The 19,107-nt window shown below is 33.3% G+C and overlaps 2 protein-coding genes and 1 pseudogene across 2 annotated transcripts; 1 reads left to right on the forward strand and 2 right to left on the reverse strand.

Moving 5' to 3' along the window:
- Window positions 1-6,054: 6,054 nt before the first annotated feature.
- On the reverse strand, window positions 6,055-6,766 carry LOC120184322 (probable calcium-binding protein CML25). The gene has a single exon (XM_039188816.1). The coding sequence runs from the start codon at window positions 6,633-6,635 to the stop codon at window positions 6,084-6,086; it is 552 nt and encodes a 183-aa protein (XP_039044747.1). The 5' UTR covers window positions 6,636-6,766; the 3' UTR covers window positions 6,055-6,083.
- Window positions 6,767-7,287: 521 nt separating this feature from the next.
- LOC120184272 lies at window positions 7,288-13,138 on the forward strand (annotated as a pseudogene).
- Window positions 13,139-13,411: 273 nt separating this feature from the next.
- Window positions 13,412-16,119, reverse strand: LOC120184284 (adagio protein 3-like). The gene is made up of 2 exons (XM_039188783.1): window positions 15,790-16,119; window positions 13,412-15,231 (listed from the first exon to the last, which is right to left on the reverse strand). Exons 1-2 carry the CDS (start codon window positions 16,053-16,055, stop codon window positions 13,626-13,628), a joined length of 1,872 nt encoding a protein of 623 aa, XP_039044714.1. The 5' UTR covers window positions 16,056-16,119; the 3' UTR covers window positions 13,412-13,625.
- Between the last annotated feature and the right edge of the window lie 2,988 nt (window positions 16,120-19,107).

Genomic DNA, 19,107 nt, shown 5'->3' on the forward strand with positions numbered 1-19,107 from the left:
ATATCCCCTGATAATCTTACATTCCCACTAGTAATCTTACATTCCGTGAACCAAATACACCCTAAGAGTATACCATAATTTCTAAGGTGTATAAAATTATGTTATTTGAAATGAAGATAAAATATGAAAGGATTTTGAGAATTTTAATTCAATTCAAATTTTAAAATTTAAATATTTATTTATGTTGATTGAAATGTTGGAACATTTCCTCTATATTTTGAATAATTTATAAAGTCTTATATGTAGTTGGGTTTTGACTATTTCAAGAGATGGAAAATTATTTTAATTATAAAAAAAATAATTAGATAAACTCTCTCGACCATCGACATTTATAATTGCTAAATTTAAAGTTTTTAATTCCATTTTATATTAATAAGCCAATCATTTTGATACCTAACATGATTTATCTATTTATTTATTTTGACGAAATGTAAAATTAAATGAATGATAAATGTTCTATTTATTTATTTTTATAATTCTTAAATATATCATTAAAAAATTGTCATAATTCTACCACAACATGCGAAAAATATTATTTCAGTGGCAACCCAATAAATAATTTTTTTATATATATTTATTTGAAGTTGATTAATTGTTAAGAACCAAGAGATGAATGTAGACACTATATACAAATTAATAACGGTTCAATGTATAAATATTATTTTCATATAAACAAAGTAAATGAAAAATGTCAAATTGATTTAATCAATAAAGACCTAACTAATAATTGCTAATTTAAGTGTAATTATGAACTTTCCATTGACTTCATTTTTAAATGCTTGTTAAATAATAAAAGGGTAAATTACACAAATGGTCCCTTATTATAAGGTGTTGATTTGTTGAGTCCGTTGATTATTAAAAGTTACGAAATGATCTCTTCACTATAGAAAAATGTTTTGTTGAGTTACCCTACTATTAAAAATTACAAAATAGTCACCTGACTATTTATACGTTACAAACTTATCATTTTCTGTTAAAAAGTTTATAGTAATTTGAGTTGAAAGTTAACTTGTTGACTTTGATATGATAAAATATGATCTCAAAATCTCAAACGACTATCATATTTCAGTCAATAGATTTACGTCCAACTCAGACTATCATCAATTTTTTAACGGAAAAAAAGACAAGCTTTGAACATATGAATAGTTGGATGATCATTTTGTAACTTTTAATAGTCGATAGACTCAACAAAACAACGTCTTATAGTTAGAAAATCATTTTATAACATTTAATAATCAATGACTCAACAAAACAACACCCTATAATCGGAGGACCATTTGTGTACTTTATCCATATTATAAATAAAATTCTCATGCTTGAAATAAATAAAACTAGGAGATATGGTAGCATTGATGAAGTGTTAAATATGAACCTCTTAAATAATTTACTAACGAGGCATAGAATTACATCAAATTATGTTAAACTTAATTTGGCAACAATCGAACCAAATTCAAGTTTATTGCGAGTTAAACTCGAATAGCTTACGAGAATAGATATCTCATATCAAATTACCTCTCTGTTTTTTACTCCTAGTCAAAAAATTTCCATAGATGCAAAAAGTTAAATTGCAAAATCCAGTTGAAAATCTTACAAAGCAGAAGAAAGTGTCAAATAAGGAGCAAGGTGAAGTTGAATGATGCTACACCATAAGAAATTAAGGGGCTATTTGTTTCCTGCTGAATGTTGAACCGTTCAGCATTCAACGTGTTTGATTCTCACCTCTGAATGAAGATTGCGATGAATGATTCAACAAAACAATGTTGAATGATTCAGCATTAAAGTGCATTCTGAATGATTCAGAACCATTATCAAACAGCATGTCACATTCAGAGCTAATTCATACAGAGCCTTTGAATCATTCAGGCCATTGAATCATTCAGCGCTTAATCATTCTGATTTAATCAAATAGCCCCTTAGCCTCAAGCAGTAGTGGTCTCCTTTGATAAAAGAACCTTTACCCTTTTGGTGAGATCTCTCATAACTTTTACAATAAAGGATTTCTTCTACATCCGAAACTGTATCGCCAGCTCAGTTGAAACGAAAACGCCTTGTTTTAGTAGAGACTTGTTGTCCATTATCTTAGTCGGGAAGTGTCCCAGTGCAATCACACAGAGTGCGATGATGGTACGAAAATCAGCTACTTCGTTTGTAACTCCTAGGGGAGCTTCAGCTGATAAAGATTTTAGGACGCTAAAACCGTACCTCTGAACCGTTTCTATGTCATTTGATAGTAGAACTCGTAAAGTGGCCAATAAGCGCCCCTCTACCAAATCAGGACCTCCTATGGTTATCTATTAGGAATAGCCAAAAGGGAAATAAATATTACTATAAATGACCAATGTTTTTTCACAGCAGGCTTTACTTCATTTACAATTCAGGTTGCTGAGATAATTTTCCAAAAATGGAAGGTGGATACTGCGCTGTTGTTCTTTCTTGCTCGATATAGAACTGCTTCTTGGTTTGGAGCTAGATTTAAGGATGTTCTTATTCCTTTCGACTCCTTAGTGGGGGATATAAAATTAGCAGATTTAGCAGGAAGACATAAAAAGGGGTGCTCTCCTTCATCTAGGTGGGTACCTCCTTCGAAAGGGTTCATAAAACTTAATGTAGATGGTGCGATGGCTAAGGGATGGGATAAAGCAGGAATAGGTGGACTGATTAGGGATGGAAGAGGTATACTGCTTGGTTTGTTTTCAGAGAAGGTTGGGGGCGGTCCTCCTATACTTGCAGAGCTATTGGCGATCAAAAGAGGGTTGATTCTTATTGAAGAAGCACGATCTATTCCAAGTCAAAGGATTATCCTGGAATCGGATTCTACAAGTGCTTTAAAGTGGATTAAAAATCCGGATTTATGTACCCTTTGTTTCAATCCTTGGTGAGAGATATAGCTAATCGTGTGGAAGGACAACGTATTATTACAAGGCATATTCTGAGAGCTGGTAATTGGGAAGCAGATGAGTTAGCTAAAGTTGGTTAGGTTGATTAATAGATTATGTGTTGCAGTTCTTAAGGTGTTGTGTTTTGTTTGTATCTCATAAGGGTGTTTGGGTTTAAGTGTTATGTATTAAGTGTTATGTTGTAAGCAGTTAGTGGTTAGGGTCTGGATGTGTATTATTGTTCAGATTAATAAAATTCAGAGGCACTCTTTTCCTCCTTCCTAGGTCCTTCATGTTACTAATGTAACATGTAAGGTATGAAGGGTCTAATCTTCTATCACACAAAAAAACTCCAAAAGAAAACGACACCTTTTGTTCACCTGGAAGGGTAAAATTCACAATCAACTTTGAAGCTAACCATGGATATCAACAAAATATGCAAACAAAAACAAGGGAGTGTACACTCAAAATGGCACAAATTAATGTGAATAGTGACCACTTCTCAAATCACAATTTCTACACAGACCATTATTTGATCTGCCAAACCATTACTGTAGCAATGATATTGGTTTTCGCAATTTTTTCTTTTGTCCCACCAGCATCTATCACATTGGGTTGATTAAAATCCACACAAAGAAAATAAGATATTTCCTACCCAGTAACATAAATGATGAAAATATATACCTGGTAAAGAAGAGGAGCATATTGCAAGTTCTTTATATCCCCCCCAGCAAAGAAGATCGGTACAGTGTATGTTTCTGGAAGATTGCCGATGTAAGGCCACCAAAAGGATCCAACCTTTGCTCTTTCTTGTACAAGCTTCAGTCCCAACTTCATTGCCCATAGCTCCTCTGTCAAATGCTCCCAGAGAGTCCAATTTAAGCCCAATTTACAAAACTTGGTAGTTATTAACCCGTATGATTATGAATAAATAAAATTTCCATGACACCACTCACTAAAATCATTGTAGTACTTCGAGATATATTTACGAATGTTAAATGTTTTTTTTTGGATTAAAGTATGTCAATACACTATGATTAAATGATTGTTTTCCTTATTATAATTTTTAAAAAATGTAAAGTAATTATTATATTTACGAATTGTTATAAAATAATCAATAAAATATTATAATAACTATAAAATTTTAATAAATTTAATAATTATGTATAATAATCAAATAAATTAATAATTATTTTATTATTTTTGAATGATTAACGATCAAAACGATCATTTGAACATAATTTAATGAGATGCAGTTTATTTCATAAAAAAAAATATTCTTTCTAGTCAAACCCTCTCGTGACTAATTTACCCTAACGTTTGAACTGTTCTGAGAATTAGTTGGTATATTTTTCGAATCGGTCATGGTTGAGTTAGACGACGACAATAAATTTTCATGTCAAACTAAGTTTTAAATTAAAAATTAATATGAAAATTATAGGCATATCATATTCTGATTAAATCGCGCGTCATATTAACTTTTGGTATGCATGGGGCAGTGGCGGATCTACAGCTTGGTGAGTGTTTACCTTGAATTTCATATTTTTCGATTAGTTGTTTATTTTATTGATGGTGTGTATCTTAAAATTTTTCTTGCCTAAAATCTGAGTTTTCTTTGATTAGTTACTTATTTACGGATGATGTCCACCCTGAAATTTTATTTGTACTCATTCCATTTAAAAAATTTATGTTGTTAACATCTGTGTATCTACCCTGAAAAATATTTATGAATCCGTCACTACATTAGAATAAATTTTAATGTTAAAACTCTCAAATTTACTTACAAAATATTATCAAATATATCAAAAAGGAATTTAAACCAAAATACGCTATGTAGTATGTACACGCTTGTTAAACAATAATATTTATACTTCTAATAAGAAAAATTTTAAAGCATACGTCGTATAGCGTAACGTACTACTAAAGCGTCGTATTAAAACATATCACAATCATATTTGTTTTTTTACTTAAATATTAAAAAGTATTTTTTTTTAAATAATGCGTTGTGATTTGAGGTATGATGTAACTCCAAATGAGATGATTCCTTATTAATATCTGCATACAAAAACAAATTGTATGATGAGTTTCAAATTCAGTGGTGTTTATCATATAGTACGATGCGTTGTGATATAAGTATAAATTAATGATTTAAATTATCTATTTATCTTTTTTTCATAAAATTTTATCATTTTTTATTTTTCATCTCAATCTCAATTTACACTAATCAAATTACCATAAATTAGTGTAAAATTAAAAATTCTACATAATATACCCAAATATACCAATATACATATAACTGTAAATTACTTATTTGATAGTCCACATATTACTAAGATTTTTTTTGATCATCCAATTATTATTCTTTTTAAAAAGCATACCTAACATTAGATTTTAGTTCTATTTTAATCACATGTTATTAAACATTTAACGATAATACCGACGTATCACTATAAGATAATACAATGTCAGCATTGAAAAATAATTTCAAAACGTCACATCAATATCTCTATTAATTTTTTAATAGTTGACGACCAAAACAAAACCAAAACGTTATATAAGGTTTTTAAAAAATAATTGTTAGATAACTAACACATACACTAAATAATAAATGATTGGACAAATAGATAATTTATCCTATATACAATTGTACATTAAAAATTATAATGTGAGTATTTTATACTTTATGTCATTATCCAGCCCTTAGTCAACTAATTCAAATTAGTAGTCAACTAATTCAAATTAGGTAATATAAAAGTTCATATATCATAAATTTTAAATTCAAGGATAAACTATATCAAATACCACCAAACTATATACGATATATCATTTATACCACAAAACTTTCAATTTTATTAATTATAACACTGAACTTTAATTTTTATTTCAATTATACCACTAGAACATTAAAATGTTAACAATCAGATCAAAGTGTTCGATATATCATGTTGTATGTAAAAATAGTAATACAGTTAAAAGAATCCATTAATTTTGGATGTAAATGAAGAAAAATAAGCATAAGAGACATGGCAATAATACTAAAATAACCATTCAATTCAGTAGAAATTAGAGAAAATATTTTTTCTTTAACAATAATCTTTGAAAAAATATACACAATTTCCATATAAGCAAATAAGAAGGAATTAAGCAGAGATCGAAAAAGAAAAGAAAATAAAATCAGATCAATCGATGTTCGACGGTAAGAACTGACTAAGAAGAATTGATGGAACCATACCTTGTGCCGGCCATCATCATAGTCTTAAACTCTTCGAAATCAATCATCCCATTCCCATCATTATCGACACCACTTATCATCTTCCTACATTCAGAAAGGGAACAACCGTCTCCCAGGCTTTGAAGAACCTTATGAAGTTCCTCAGCCGAAATCGAGCCGTTCCCGTCTAGATCGTAGACAGAGAACGCCTCTTTCAGATCCTGCAAAACCTCATTGGAATCGACCCCCTTGGTGTTCAGCTCCAAGAATTCCTCGAAATCTACGAACCCATCGCCGTCGGCGTCGACTTCTTGGATCATATTTCGGAGTTCTTCGTCGGAGGGTTTTTGGCCGAGGGAACACATGACGGAACCGAGTTCGCACGACGAGATCTTGCCATCGCCATTGACATCGAACTTCTTGAATACCTCTTCGAGCTCTTGGAGATGTATTTGGGAGAAGTTTCTCGACGGGGTTTGCATTGGAGATGCTGTTGAGTTAGGGGATCGTTGGCTCTTTTTTCGACTGAAAACCGACCCAAACCCCATTGAATTTTAATCCAGAGATTCCGGCTAAAAAGGGAAAATGAGATCGAAGAGAAATCAACGAGAAATTTAAGAATAAAAAATGTTTTTTGGATTCCTAAATATGCAGGATGAGTACGGTTCTTTCAGAGGGAGTTCGGGCGTGATTGATGCATACAATTTGCGGGGATAAACAAAATAACATGGAAGCATGTCTTTCAAATTGATTTTGTTTTACAGATCTGATTAAGGATTGGGCTTTGGGGGTTAATTTTAAAAATTTTGAATTTTGAATAAAAATATTTAAAACACGTAATTTTTTTATTGCCTCACAATTTTTAAGGTTTCATCTTGATTAATTTGGATCGATCCGAGTCTCCTAACAAGATTTTTCTGTATACCCAGAGACTCAAATGTTTTAGTTCAAACGACCCATTTTAAATAAAAATTTCCTCTATATATGAAAAGTATTAGTTAGCATACTATTAACACATTAAAATAAAATTATTCTTACACTCAAATTAAACGTTGAGAGTCAAAATCCTCTAAAAAAAAAAATACTAAACTGGGTTTTTTTGTCTTAAAAAAAACATTGGATCAAAATACCTAAAAAATTAAAGATACAAATAATCAATTCAATAAACGTTAAGAATTAATTTTAGGGTAAAGTACAATAATGGCCAATGAACTTTTCAGGCAATTGCATTTAGGACCCCAACTTTTAAAACTTGTAACACAATCCTTAATTTTATTCTAAACCTCAAATTTCTTTTCGATCTCAAATTTCTTTTTTCGCTTCTCTATTCTCATTTCCAGCGTAAATTTTTAGTTGTGGATGCATGAGAAATTATAATCTAACTTTGAATTATGTGGAGGTGTTGACTTGAATAAGGGTCCATTGAGAGAAGACTTGATCAAGAGACTATCAGGACCATCAATAATTCAAGGTGTAATGTTAGATACATGTCATCTCAGGTGAAACATAGATGTTCGATGAAATGTTTGTGAGAAAAAATAGGGTTAGAAATGCAGAGTTGACAAATACTACTAAGATGAACTAAGTATCATTGTTTAAAGTCAACAAAAAAACTGAAATTATTTTGTATAAATGACATATAATAATTTATTCGTTTAAACCTTGTAGTTAAAGATTTTCCAACATATGATCAAATATAACAAAATTCCAAACAACGTATTCACCTCTCAGTCTCTTTCTCTCACATGCACTCTCATTTGGTTTTTGTTCTTCAATTTTCCACCATGTAAAATTGTAAACCCAAGCAGTGTTCTGTCTTTCAGCTTTTTATTTACAAAGAAAAAATGGAGGAAGAATTGCTGGAACGCAACATCGATTACGTTTATTTCTTAGCCTCTCCCCCTCATTTGCAAGAATGTATTTATTTTCTCTTTTTGGCTATCCAAAAGTAAGCTTTTCCTCTTTCTCACTTTCTCATTTTCAGATCACATTTTGTGTTTTTATTGAAATTTTTATGTTTATGGAACTGTATGTCAATAATCTGGATATTCAGTGTTAGTTTTGAACCAAAACCATCTATTTTTCTTTCTTTCTTCTTAATCAAAAATTTTAGTACTCCTTATGAAAGATATTCAATCTATTAGAATAAAAGTGAAAGAGGGTCCTAGGCTAACTTTTTTATCTTCTTATTTGGTTTTTTTTAAATCAGAGAATTGGTTGTGAGTATTGATATAGTGAAATCGCCAGGATCAATCAGAGACTGCTGGTACTAGTTTACTGGGAATTGTATTGATCCGACCTGTGGTTTTCGGCATCCTGTGAGCTCGTATTATTTTTAATAAGTTCATGTTGATTATGGGACTGATATATCGTGAACGAATTGGATTTTTTTACATGTTTTGGAAATTTGACAGTGAATTGTATTGAATTATAGCTTTAGAAGACAATTATGCATGCATATAACTCGAAAGACATCATGAACGTACTAAATGTTAGAGGATTGTATTGTAAGTTTTAAAAGTTGGAGGACCTAAATGAAAGTTTAAAAAAAATTCAGTGACCATTACTATACTTTACCCTTAATTTTAATATCATATCCGTTAAACAAGGGTGGCGCCTATTTGCTAACCCCACCTCTTTAGTAGGGAGGTTGATCCGTGCGAAGTATTATCTAACAGGGAACTTCTTAAACTCGAGATTGGAGTCGAACCCGTCTTACATGTAGCGTATCATTTGGAGCGCTAAGGGTCTTTTGTTGAAGGGACTGTATTGGAAGATTGGTGCAGGCACTTCAGTCTCGGTGTGGAATGATTTTTGTTGTCTTTAAATCCCCTAAGGTTAGTGGAGGCCGCCAGGAATGAGTCAGTTGTCACCGTGGTCGATTTGTCCGAACCATATTCGAAGTCTTGGAATGCTGAGTTAGTTCAGAATCTGTTTAGCGTGGACGAGGCAAAAGCTATCTTAGACATTCCTCTCTCTCAATTTGATAACGAGGAATGTCGCGTTGGGGAGAAGTCCAGTATTTATAGTGTTTGTAGTGATTATCAGCTGTTGTGGAGGTCTTAGGAATCCCTTGGTTAGAAAGGGTTGTGCTTAGGCATATTTGGGCTTGTGCGTGTCAACGAAAGATAAAGATACAACTTTGGAGATTCGTGTGTCAACGAGACAAAATCTTTACAATAAACATATTGCAAATAGCCCATGTTGTTTGCAATGTGATGAGCAGTGTGAATCCGGAGTTCATGTGGTTCGGGACTGTGTTCTTGCACGAAGGGTGTGGTTGCGGATGCAATAACCAGTGGACCCCAACATTTGATCAAGTGCCTTTTACAAAATGGTTGGGTCATCTTTTCCAGTAGTATTCAAAAGCTAAGCACCCAGAAATTATTACAACTATTTGGGCTTTGTGGAATGCTGAGAATAAATTTACACATGGAGGTCAGAAATTTCGAGCGGGTGAAATTGTTACCTTAGTAAGAGCTCAGTGTCTTGATTTTGCCAGGGCCAACACTTGTCTCTGTGGCCCTTCCCCGCAGTTCCCCGTTCACTGGACTTCTCCCCTTGATCAGAGGTTAAAGTCAATTTTGATGCTCGATTTGCACAGGAACAAAATAAAGCTTGGTATGGGGTTTCTAGCTTTCTAGCCTTCTCGGCTTGTTCCTCTTGTACTGAAGTCTTTGTGGTTTGTGTTACCGAACGTGAGAGCTGAGATAGACTCGAGAGTTGTTCCTTTCCAACTTCTTTCAAGTTTCAAAGTGATTCAAGTCGTGGTGACTTAGGAAGTCCCCACAGTACTCGTGCTTCTAAGATCCGCTTCAACCTAAATGGTTTGGATTAGCCCCAGTGGTGTTTTGCTTCCGTATTGTTGCTTAACCCTAACGGGTTTGTTCATCGCTTAGTGAGCCAAAGACTCACAATGACGTGGTTAAGACTGACTTAGGCGCCATTTCGACCTGGAAATCGTCTAAGTGTCGCACGAATCGACTAGCAGAAGTCTAGCCCCGTGACATACTGCATCAGTTGCTCGCTCATAGAATGATTGCATATCATCTGCAGCAAATGTTAAATGTAGATAGCAGTTTAGACAAAATCGTTCCCATTGGCATGGAACATTACAGAACAAGTCCATGGTATTCCCATATCTGCTTATTCCCTGATGTGTTCATTTAAAACTAATTCTTTCATTTTATTTTTCTTTTGGATGTGGTATATATTTGCATATAATTGTGTGGCATTGGAGCATCATTATATAAGATGTAAAATCAGTAAGAAAAACTCCCATGTAGTCACTCAGTATAAATCTTTCAGGTTCTTCAAGGCAGGGCTTCAACATCCTTGGGTTGGAGTTGTGAATCGTTCTCAAGCTGGCATAAATAAGAACGTTGATATGATTTTTGCTCGCCGAAAAGAGCGTGAATATTTTGAAACAAGCCCTGATTATGGACACTTAGCGAGTAGAATGGGATCAGAGTATCTTGCAAAACTATTGTCTGAGGTCCTTTTCTGGTTTTGTTTAGTTGTTTGTGTTAATTTTAAATATTAATAACTCACAAAAAGCTTTGGACATCTAACTAAACGAGTCCTTATCTTTATTGTCTCAATTTTCTCCTATTGTGGCATTTAGAGCTTGTTATCCGGCAGCGCATACCAAGCATCATTTCCTTAATAAATAAGACCATTGATGAGCTCAATGCAGAGTTGAACCGCATTGGCAGGCCAGTTGCGGCTGATGGAGCGGTAACAGCGTAGATCTTTCTGAAACGGTTTGCTTAGTTGTGAATGGGATACTTTTTCTGTCTAGTTCACGATAATTGTATTAAATGTATGTACAGGCCCAGTTATACACAATTTTAGAACTCTGCCGTGCATTTGACCGTGTCTTCAAAGAGCCACCTGGATGGAGGGCAAGGGAAAAGTGCATAAATTTTCGACTCTTTTAGTGCTTAGCAATGAAACTTCTGTACTCGTTCTGTCTTGAATATTTGTGGTCAGATTACAAGAAATCTGATAGTGATGACTAATCTTCCTGATCTCCTTTAATGTAGCCTATAATTCATATTCCAACAATGTGCTTAACTATGCCATTTCCTGTAGTATAATTTAAAAAAGTAAGGTGCTGCTTCAGGCGACCCGGTGGGGATCGGATATTTGGAGTTTTTGACAACCAATTACCGGCTGCTCCGAAGAAGCTACCATTTGACCGCTATCTTTCATTAAAGAGTGTCCAGAAGGTTGTCACAGAGGCTGATGGCTACCAGCCACATTTGATTGCTCCAGAACAAGGGTACAGAAGACTCATCGATGGTGCTATCAGCTATTTCAGAGGGCCAGCTGAAGCCTCCGTGGATGCTGTAGTGTTCTTACTTGTGCTTTCGATTCTTGGTTATGAACTTATTATAGATGCAAACAACAATTTCTTTTAATTATAAACAGCAAATTCTTGGGTCATTTGAGCATGTGTTCCCTTTAATATCTTGTTACTTTCTATTTGCAAGTTCGAGTGATTATTTTCTATTCGTTATAAGTTTGCAAGAAAGCTGAAGTCCATATATTACTCTTATTCTGACTGTTTAACGTCGCATGCTTTGATCTTCAGGTGCACTTTGTATTGAAAGAGCTTGTAAGGAAGTCGATAGCTGAAACACAGGTAAATAGGAACTAAAGTGATCATTCTAATAAATGTTGGGGTTAATTTTAATAATCAAGCATGAAGATTAGTCTAGCTGTATGTATTGGATTTTCAGCATCTTCGGTCGTTCTTCCTAGATCATCAATGCGAATTTGTATCTTCCAAAATGATTCTAAGTTCTAACTACTAATAGGATGAACTGTGGATAATATGCAACTTCAATGCACCTGCAGGAACTGAAGCGAATTCCGACGCTTCAAACCGACATAGCTACTGCCGCAAATGAAGCATTGGAAAAATTCCGAGACGAAAACCGGAAAACAGTGTTACGGTCGGTGGAGATGGAATCCAGTTACTTGACGGCCGATTTTTTCCGGAAGCTTAATGCCGAACCGGAAAAGATAACCGGGAAGAAGTCTACTGCAGAAGCAGACAAGAATGCAAGAACAGAATCGCCCTCCGGTGAACGGTAAAGTGAAAGTTACCTCAGAAGATTTGTATATGATTTCTTTCTTTTAAGCTCAAATTGACACATACTTGGACATGACCCTTGAAGAAGATGAAAAAAGGCTGATAAAATTGAAACACATTACCTGTTTCTTGGTTCAGGATCGAATGTGAATGCTTATATAGCCATGGTTTGTGATACGCTGAGGAATACTATTCCCAAAGCGGTGGTTTATTGCCAAGTCAGGGGGGCTAAGAGGTCACTGCTGAGCAACTTTTATGCTCAAGTAGGAAGAGGAGAGGTAAATTTGTCAAACAGCATTACATTATTGAATATTTTAGGGTAAACTATACATTTAGTACCTAAACTATCAGTTTTGATCTGTTTCGGTACCTAAACTTTCAATTTTTTCAAAACTAACCTGAAATTTAGTTTTTGTTTCATTTTAGTACCCGCAGTTAAAAACGTTAGTTTTTGTTTCATTTTAGTACCCCGTTCAAAATTTAACGTTAAGTTTTGAAAAAATTGAAAGTTTAGATGTCAAAATTGATAGTGTTAAACGCTTTAAGTTTTTAACTGCGGGTACTAATATAAAATGAAAACTAAACGTTAGGTATGATTTTGAAAAATTGAAAGTTTAGGTACTGAAATGGACTAGAATTGATAGTTTAAGTACTAAATGCGGAATTTACCCAATATTTTAAATAAGCCTCCTGTCCTTGTCCGATATATTTGGACACGAAATGGGGGTATATGACACCTGAAGAATATCTAAATTAATGAGAAATTGTAGAGAAATTGGCACTCGTAACATAGAAGGAAAATGAATGTTTGTGATGTTTTTGCAGAAGGGACGACTGAGTGCAATGCTGCATGAAGACCCTCAACTGATGGAAAGGCGAATGCAACTTGCCAAGCGTCTTGAGCTTTACAAATCCGCAAGAGATGACATTGATTTAGTCGCATGGAAATGAATATGATTCTTCACATATGCCACATCCTCTCCCTTTTTTTATTTTTATTTTTTTATTATATTAATGTGCAGATATTATTATTATTATTATTATTATTATTATTATAATGATAGCAATATTTAAAAAAAAATCAAATAACCGGATAGTATCTATCCTAAAATCCAAAATTTTTCCAATTATTTATCTATTTTATTGACTACGTCCATTTTGAATTTAATTTTGTGTCCGACCATTTTGTATTGTTAATATACGTGTGCCCTCAAAAGTCATTGATCATCAGTAATTTATTATTACAATCAAAACACTGAATATACAAAAATAAAAGTAGAAGATGCAATGGCATATGTATACAGGAACCGAAACAGAATGCACCTAGACCAAGCATGTCAAACGTGGAAGGAGCTCAGTGAAATATTGTCAAAGAAATCGCCTCAGATATAGTGTGTCGAAGAAATATCGTGATGATGGATGAGTTTTAAGTTCCGAATCATGAGTCCGAGTCTTGCCTGCTCGCTAAGCACAACTCGTGTAGTTCATTAAGGACCCATTCCTCGCCGGTGCGTCCACCTAATACCAAGACCCTAGTCCCCCCAACAACACAAGTGCTGTGACCCCAAGCAAGTTTCGGTGGTTGCCCGGGAACATTGAGAGTCTTCCATGACGGTTTCTCGTCTGAAGGATTGAAAAGGAAGAGCTGAGAAGGAGAGTGCAACCCAGCAATCGAACCGCCAAATATAGTTATCCTCCCGCAAGGCATGCTAACCGCAACGTGATCTAGTCGAGGAGGAGGTATGACGACATTTTGGTTACTGATGCTGTTGAAAGCACTGCAGTCAAGTTGCCTCCACTGTGGTTCTTCATCCTCCAAATCAATAGTGTAGGCTTCACCCGATCGGAGTTGCAAGTTCCCGCTCTTTGCGAGTCCTCCGAACATAAGAATTTTAGTACTACCGTAAACCGAAAGTGAATGGCCCAACCTAGATGGAGGTGTCCATGTTGTTGGAATCTCTTTCCATATTGGGTTTTCAGTAGTGAGATCCAAGAGGTAAGTGTCACTTAGCAGCACCCCGTCATCTGCACACCCACCAGAAACAACCAACTTAGAACCATCGATTGTGCACGAGCTATGCCAAGATCTCGGGAGAGGGGGGCTTCCACCAAATACTTCTTTCCATGTAGGTTGCTTGGCATCCAAGTCGAGAACAAAGACATCGTTGAGCAATCCTTGCCTTCCACACCCTCCGAATAACACCAACCATGACCCCTTCAGGCACGAGAGTGTGTGACCCCAACGCCCTGGAGGGGAAGATTTCACGCTCAACTGTTGCCACTCTGGATTTGAATCATCAAGGTCGAGAACAAATGTGTCATTCATTGGCTGCTTATTGACTCCCTCCCCTCCAAAAAGCACAAGTCGGTTCCCTGCTGCACACGCGCTAAAGTTGCAACGTGAAGGCTCCACTGCACCTCCGACAGTCAGTTTCTTCCAACAAACTGCCTCGAGAGTGGTCAATTCTCGGGTAAGACGTCCCCACCCCAACTTCTTAGTCATCGTTTCCAATGTACCAGTGACTTCTCGTCCCCAAGCATTTTGACATACCATCTTCCTCACATGCTCGTTTTTTGTTAGTCGGCGTACCCTTCTGCAGACGGACCCAATCGAAGCAACATCCCTTGGTGTCAACCGCGTTAAAATGTTGTGAGCCAAGACTTCATCGGAGAGTTGAAGTATCCCACACATTTTGTGATGATAAATGATCGATGGATTTCCGGTCAAATGAGAGCATTTGGCTGACTTATCCAACTGCTGATCACAAGTCTCTTTGAAAACCGGATATGATACATGGTTCAGATTCGGCTTTGCATCAGAAAAAACTTGAATACCGATAACGTGTGTGACAATACCATCATCATCATGTATAGGTGTAAGTTTTAATGTGTTCACGAATGGAGTGCCGTCCTTCCTGAAATTCACAAGTTCACCTTGGAATTCAATACCTTCTTCGAGACCTCTCCGTATCTCGGAAACAACGAAAGGATCTACCAAAGGGTGCCGTCTTTGAGCACATCTGTCTCTATACTGTAGGAATCGACTAAAACAAAACAAACAAATAAAACATCACACAAGAAGGAAGCATATATGGAGTATTGCTCTAGGGCATATTGAACAAATCAGTTAATATGGCATCCCAACACAAGTTATCTGATAGTCATCAAAGAGTAGACAATCATTGCAATTTTGTTAAACTGCTAATCTGAATCAAGCCAAAAAACTTGTTAAAAGTATCTCAAATTTCTATACATAATCTATTAGAGTTTGTCTAAATCAATTAATCCGTGAATTTGATAATTAGAAACTAGTTGGCGCGGTGAGTTTCACGTACAATTATGAGTCCGGATCATAGCCATACTTTATCAGATAAACAGTCACTACTTATTTTAATCAATATTGGTCACAGAAACTAACGAAAACAAATAAAGCTCCGTCAATAGTCAACTTTCTGCTAAAATTACTCCAAAAACAGATCTGCAAATCTTATGCTAAAACCTAAAAATATTTCTACATCGGAATTCAATTTTCTTCCTTCTCAAGTCTCGTCAACAAACATTATTAGCGATAAAAAAGAATAGCAGAAATCAAGATATGTTACCAGTTCCGGCCAAGGACTTCATCGGCACGATAACCGGTGAAAACCTCGAAGACTTTGTTGACATAAATGAGGGGAAAATCAGGTTCAAGAGCATCGGAAACGACGAAAGAAGTCGGGATTGTAGGGTAAGACAACAGCCTTGGCTTCAAAGGAAGCTCGTTCTTTCCTTCTCTTTCTTCTTCCCTTCGTTCAAGCTTTTCTTCTTCACCTTCCAATAAACGCTGCCGTTTTCCACTGCTTAGCAGCACTTCTTCTACTTTAGACATTTTTGCTTCTTTTTTTTTTTTCTCTTCTCCCTCTTGTTTCTATGGAACTGTTGTTGGCTTTACTTTTCCCACGCTTCAAGCTTTGTTTTACTATGTGCGAGATATTTATGTTTTGGATATTTATTACCCAAAATACCCTTACCCGCCTAACATATTTTCGAACCTTGCCCTGATCGAACTTCAATCTAAAATTTTAGGTAAACTACTTAGACCATTGATCATCAAAATTTTAAAATTAATATAATTATATTATTAAATTCTAGATTTAATATCAATTTTTTATTTAATTTTTTTATTTAAAATTAGGATAAGCTGTATTTTCTCATATTTTAAATTAAAATAAGATTAAAACAAAAATTAATTTAAAATTCAATGATTAAATTGACAGATATATTAAAATTTAATGATATCGGAAATAAATTATTTAAAAATAATTTAAATTTTAAATATAAATATAAATATATTATAATATGGCCAATTGAATGCATATCCCAATTCTAATAAAAATTAATCTGAAATTTAAATAATTTTTATATTACAACGTTACAATGAGATGCATTTTATGTTTATTTTTAATTATTTTCAAGCTAATAAATTAACTTAATGATTATCGTAACAATAATATTTTTGCGAGCAAAATGTGTATAATTTTGCTTTATCTTTATTTTTTTGGGAATAATTACTTTTTTTTTAAGATTTAATAAACTTTTCCCCGATTAAACCCGTGCTTTTTAATCAAAATGGGGAGTAGCAATTTGGTAATTAAACGAGGATCGAGTGGCAAGAGAGAAGAGTGGAAGCCCACGTCGGAATAGTGGAAAACACGTGTCCAAATGAAATCCAATAAAAAAAATATCTGAGCCGATCCTGCCACCTCATCAGTGTTAGCCATTACATGCATACATATATATATATTCTCTAAAAACAGGAGGATATTTAAAAAATATATATATATATATATATATATATATATTTGGCTAAATACCTATTTGACCCTTGTACTTTAGTAGCATTATCTCTTAAACCTTTTTACTATTTTTTAAGTCACTTCACTCCAATGTCATTAACTATTAAAACAAGGTAATGTGATCTAATGAGAGGGCTATGAAAATAATTCCATTCAATATCTTGTATTCATTAATGGTCTTACACACACTTATCATTTTAGTATCTTATGTTAATTCAGTTAAATTAGCATAGATATAAATTATGTTATTCAGATTTAAAAATGAATCTATAAATATAGATAATTCTTGATTTTTAGATTCTATAATGGTATCAATTGATTTATTGACAACGTATACACATCCTATAAACGCAATTACTCGAATCTAATTTCATTGAAAACAATATTTTTTTTACCATTGAAATCATTTAATCAGTTTTAAGTAAATGCATTTTTCCAACATTTACATATATTTTTAGGGTTCTTGTAAGATGTATCATACATCCCAGTGCCTATGTTTAGATATGCGTCGAATATGTATATCGAACATGGTTACTTAAAAAATGAACCTTTGGAGTGACACAATTATATAGTAACAAATACAAATAACTGAATGCTGACTATCATTTGCTCTCTTATATTGGGTAGTTTACTGTACAGTAGCCTAATATAAGGCGTTACCGAAAATGTTAATATATTTTTAACATTTACGGTAGAGCGCTACCTAAAATGTTATTTTTTTTCTACGATAAATGTTAATTTCGCTACCTAAAATAAATATTTCTGATATTAACATTTTCAGTAAAAAAAATAGCATTTTAAGTAGCGCCTGATATTAATATTTCCAGTAGAAAAAATAACATTTTAGGTAGCGCTCTACCGAAAATGTTAAAAAATATTAACATTTTCGGTAGTACCTTTTATTAACCTTATATTAAGCTAACTTTCCTTAGACATCCCCTCTTACATTTTGTTTTTGTGTTAGCTGTACAAAATCTCTTGTACTTTTGGGTCTAGATCGTTAACGATTATAGTTAGGTTTCGGGTTAGGTAAATCCTTTTTAAATTCGGATTGAATCGAATGGAGCGAAAATGTTTAATTTTTTAATTGAATTTGAGTGGATTAAAAATCTCATTACCATTTTTAGACAAAAATGATAGTAGGTCTAGTGGTTTTGTATATTTAATTTAATATCATAATTTAAGGGTTAATATAAAAATAAGTATCTAAACTATACATAAAATTAATTTTTTATGTCTAAAGGATTTTGCTTTAAATATAGGTGGATAATATTTTCTCTATCTTTTAGGTGTTTACCATTTAAAAAGATCATTAAGAGACACGTGTAACGTCAGATATTTTTTAAAAATATTTTATTTAAAAAATATATATAAACATAACACAAGTTACTTACCGATTTTTTTTTAACGGTCGACACCTGAAAGTGTAACGGAAAAAAACATTAGACACTTATTTAAAAAAAATCTTTAAACACTAAAAGTTAAATTTGGATATAGTTTAAGTATTGAATTTTGTATTAAGTCTACTTTTAATATCTTATATATTAATTTTTACTTATAATTTTATTAAAATATAGCTAATAATATATATATATGAAATAATATTTTTGTAATTGTATTGGGAAGTGATAAAATCTCTTCAACTCAACCTAAAACTCAAATTTTATATAAAAAAATCTGAGCAAATATAAATTTATGGGATGGAGTTTTCTAAGACAAGTTATGTGTTTAGTATTTAAACTATCATTTTTCATCCGTTTTACTACTTAAATTTTCATTTTTTTAAATCATACCTAACATTTAGTTTTTGTTTCATTTTGGTACCTAACATTTAATTATATCATTCATCAATTATTTATCTTCTCACTCGTATTTTGGTACTAAAGTTTAACAATTTTTAATTTAACTTATCAACTTTCAAATTGCTCCTATTTTAATCACTCTAATTTGTTTTATTAATAATTTTTGTGACATGATAATTTTTATATTAATATGTAATTAAAAATAAAATATAAGTTTGGAAGTTAGAGTGATTAAGTTAGGAGTAATTTGAAAGTTAAATAATTAAATTGAAAATATTAAATT

This window comes from Hibiscus syriacus, unplaced genomic scaffold (assembly GCF_006381635.1).
Source record: "Hibiscus syriacus cultivar Baekdansim isolate YM2019G1 unplaced genomic scaffold, ASM638163v2 tig00112864_pilon, whole genome shotgun sequence".
NCBI classification, from domain to species: Eukaryota; Viridiplantae; Streptophyta; class Magnoliopsida; order Malvales; family Malvaceae; genus Hibiscus; species Hibiscus syriacus.